Below are 4,236 nucleotides of genomic sequence, written 5' to 3'. Positions count from 1 at the left end.
ATTTTTTGCCATGTAAAGTGTCACTTTCTTGTCCAAATGAATAAGTATTCAAGATTAGTTTTCCCAGCTATCAAGTAGGGAATTGTTTCCTTATGAGGTATATATTCATACTTAAACCCATATAGAAACAATTCCCTCCTTAAACGAGAAAATCTTGTTTCGAAATTGTTTAGTCATTTTCGAACAAGTTTTTCGTTTTTAATAAGAAACTAAAGGCTATGAGCACTGATTATATATTAGGTCCTCACAGCCTTTAGTTTCTATAGATTAAGCTGTTGAAACTTTCTCAAATGATAAAGTTTATTTCAGAGAAAGTTTCCCAGCTATCAAGAGGAATTGTTCCTTTATGAGGTATATATTTATAATGTATACCTCATAAGGAACAATTCCCTTCATTAAAATCGTAGATATTTTTTACTATTACTCATGCTTTTAAAATCACCAAATCCTTCTGAAAAGGTTTATTTTTATTAAGATATTTTAGAATTTGAATAAATACCTTTTTTAAATCTTGATATAATACTGTAATTTTTCAAAAAGACAGTCTTCTTGAAAAGATAACTCCAAAGTTTCTTGAAACAACTGATTTTTGATTCAATTTTGAGGAAATATCCGTATTTAATTAATTCAATGAGAGAGTTAGTGTCAACAGCTACTTTAATTTTTAGAATGTCAAAAAATTATCATGTTGCTTCTAAAATGCTGCGACAAAAATGGATTTAGGTTGATTAAAAGTTAGTATACCAATATTGAAGAAATCCCACGGAGCGATTTGTTACTTACATAATGCGTACTTCCCGACGATTAATGTTGTGGCGCCGATATCCTGGATTCGTTGACCGAAGGGTAGGCAGGTGCGAACGAATTCCTCAATAAAGTGCCAAAAACCCTATAAAATGATGAGTGAGACAGTATTTCAACATTTGTAATGTTTTTATTTAAAAGATTTGATGGAATTATGAGGCTTTCAAACAATTTGATGTATGTAAATAAAAATAATATAATATCATGTATTTGTTCGGTATTAGCAAACCGAGTTAAGTCGATTCTCCTTTCTTCTACTGCATGTTGTGAGCGGTTTGATTTCGAATTGTAAAAAGATATCAAAGGGGAAAAATACTGTAGCGATAAAAACTGACGCTCCATGAAAGAGGGTCATATGGAGTCAATTGTATTTTTGATATTTGTGCTCGAGCCTAAATAGGTAGCCAAGATAATCACTAAAAAATAAGGTTCTAAATTCTTGAGATTTACATGATTCCTCTCGTGTGCACCCTTTAACATATTACAAAATAATCATCGGAATAACAATAGTTATTTTTTCGTCAAAGTTTCTTCTTTTTGTTTCAACAAACTTCTATTTACATATTGAAACTCTTTATCTTCAATTTCGGATCGTGCGATTTACACTTAAGAGTTGGATTACAATCGAATTCGGACGATATTCCAGAAGATATATCAATAAAGTTTGCTGTTTGTGAGTTTGAACGTTTTCGATGCATGTACCATATAGGAAGAGAGGGAAAATTGCAATAGTAAATACATGCAAACATATAAGTAATAGAATATTTACTAAATTAGAGGCTGTTACAGTTTCTGTGGTGTTGCCTGAAATTGAAAATAGGTTCGAGAAAAATACTATTTTTTTCAATTTCGAATAATTAAATAAAAAGATCATATTCAAAAAGATCGTGGGAAAATTTTTCTGTGTCATAAGATTATGTTGCCTTTCAATTTTAGAACTCAAAATGTGATAGTTATAATTTCATACAAAAGTACATGCAATGTATTATTATCGAATATCAACAACGATGTGGGGATTACAAAACTCTTGTGTATTGTCTCTTCGATTTAATTGCTAATGCATTATCGACAGTCTACAGGGATGTCTAAACGTATTGGGTGCGAGGATGGTAAAGGGGTAGTAGTATAATAGATATACTTGATTTGCAGTTTGTTTCTAAGTTAATAGGTATAGGGTTGTACAAGAACTGGCACAATGTTTGCGGGGCGCTCTGCGCAGGAGGCTTGCGACGACGGCGGCCAAGAAAGTCAAGAAGAAAGTGCGCAAACAATCGGCCGTCGTGGCTGGAAAGGGGGAGCCCGGAGAGGGTCGTAGGCATGCCGCTGTCCACGCCAGCTCGTGGCCTAGAGCCGACCAGATGGTATATAATATGCTATTGATTTTATTCTTCTTTTCTTCTTCATTTTTTTTCATGTGTTTCTGCTGTTATTCTGTTTTGTTCCCTTTTTCCGCTTCGCTGTTTTTTTCTAGTTTGAAAGGAAAAAAGCTGAGAGAAAAGTTTAATTAATTAATTTTATTGAGCTATGAAAATACTTTTTTAGCTTATATTGTTAAGCTTGTGAGAGTTTAAGTGAGTGAAGAATATAAGATCCAAATTTGGGAAATTCAACAAATCGATTTATGATTAAGTTGAATATTGTTGACGTCTAGGATTAGGAGAGTGTTCAGAGTTTAGTGAGACTCAGGTGTATTGATAATAATAGAAAAGTATAACTCAGAGATAAATAAAGAGGGGGTTTTAAACATGTAGATTGAAAATCAAGACTACGCATGGTGTTTGGATATGATATTAAGTAAGTGAAGGTGTGATTTATTGTAATGGTTCAAATCTGTGAAATGCGGAATTAGCGAAGAGTTAAAGGGCGTAGTTCAAAAAATTAAAGAGAGGGTTTTAATAAAGGTGGTTAAATATGCGAGAAGGGTGTGAAGACTAAAAAGAGGAGTGATTGTTAGTTATTTCAGTAATTATCAGAAAAGGTTAAAGAAGATAGGCGTAAGTAATGAGACTTGAGTGGAATGTGAGAAGATCATGTAATAAGTAGGGTAATCTGATGATATAGGTAATGATCTAGATGAGTAAGGAGTAATGAGTAATATAAGGGAGTAAGTGAGTTAAGATCTGGGTTAGTAAGGTAGTAATGAGAGTTAAGATCTAGGTTAGTAAGTTAGTTAATGAGAGTTGTAAAGACTCTCGCGTTCAGTAAGGTAGTAATGATGAGCTTAAGATCTGGTTAGTAAGGTCAGTAATGAGAGTAAGATCTAGTATGTTATGAGAGTAGATGCTGTGTAGTAAGGTGAAAGAGAGTGTAAGATCTGTTAGTAAAGGTAGTAATGAAGAGTTAAGATCTGGTTAGATAGTAAGTGGAGTTAAGACGATAGTAGATAATGAGAGTTAAGACTGGTAGTTAAGGTATCATAATGAGAGTTAAAGATCTTGGTTTTAGTAAGGTATAATGTTTGAGAGTTAAGATCTGGTTAGTGTATGAAAAAAAGGCTTTATATGAAGAATATAGAAAATATTGTCATGAAAACGATATAAGACCAAGCTCTAGAGAAAAATTCTATGCTGGTATAAAACATCTTTTCGAAGTTCGGAATGGCAAATATAGAAAGAAATAATTTTTTCTAAGTTTATTTTTTCGAAAAAATATTTTTTTATTTCCTACTAAAGATGTATCGGAAGTTGTCTAAGTTAGAACACTCGGAAATAAAACAACTTCTTACAGAAGCTAATATAGATGTTGCAAAGCATTACGCGACAAACAAAAAAGCACTCGCTGACTTCATTAAAGACTACAATGGTGCAATAAGTTATGATAGAATTCATGAGTTCATAAAGCCGCAACGCGGCGAGGACGAAGTCCATGCAAGAGCATTTCCTTTAAATGACATTGCTATTGACTTATATCATAGACGTTCAGTACCTCATGAAGTAAGAAGAGAAATGTTTGACATAACAAATGCGAACGTTGGTCATACTCGTAAAGCTCTTTCGCATGATGTTCGTCAAGAAATGTTTGACATAACAAATGCAAACGTTGGTGAAACAAGAAGAAGAGACGACACACTGAAACAACAGAGAAGAGAGATGTTTAAAAGTGCTATAGAACAAGTTCGCAAAGCTAACGATGTCATTCGTTCCATTGACGACAAACCAAAAGAAGGTGAGAGATGGTTAAAGAAAGATGAAGAGAATAGGAAGAGAAATGTGAAGTCAGGCAATAGACTCATTGACTTTAACATCGAAGCTTTAGATGAACCAAACAGAGAATATTTACACAAACATTTCGGTAAGGTTTTCATGAGACTCTTAGAGAAAATTAAAATAAACTCGCAACAAAGATGGATGGTATGTTATAAACTTGGTGGAAAGTATGAATGTTCTACGTTAAACCTCAATAATATTGGAACATTACTACATCAGCTCTTGA

The 4,236-nt window shown here is 33.2% G+C and overlaps 1 protein-coding gene across 1 annotated transcript, besides 3 other annotated features; it reads left to right on the top strand.

The window, feature by feature from the left end:
* Positions 1-33: part of a mobile genetic element that runs on past the window's edge.
* A 244-nt stretch (positions 34-277) lies between these two features.
* Positions 278-378: a mobile genetic element.
* Positions 379-3,277: 2,899 nt separating this feature from the next.
* Positions 3,278-4,236: part of a mobile genetic element that runs on past the window's edge.
* TVAGG3_0249100 (organellar and viral DNA polymerase type B) lies at positions 3,477-4,236 on the top strand (the record flags this gene model as incomplete). Its single annotated transcript, XM_051227974.1, has 1 exon — positions 3,477-4,236. A coding segment is annotated over one exon (760 nt), but the record flags the coding sequence as incomplete, so codon positions are not given.

The sequence above is a fragment of the Trichomonas vaginalis genome, chromosome IV (assembly GCF_026262505.1).
Source record: "Trichomonas vaginalis G3 chromosome IV, whole genome shotgun sequence".
NCBI classification, from domain to species: domain Eukaryota; phylum Parabasalia; order Trichomonadida; family Trichomonadidae; genus Trichomonas; species Trichomonas vaginalis.
This window is presented reverse-complemented; position numbering and strand designations above follow the sequence as displayed.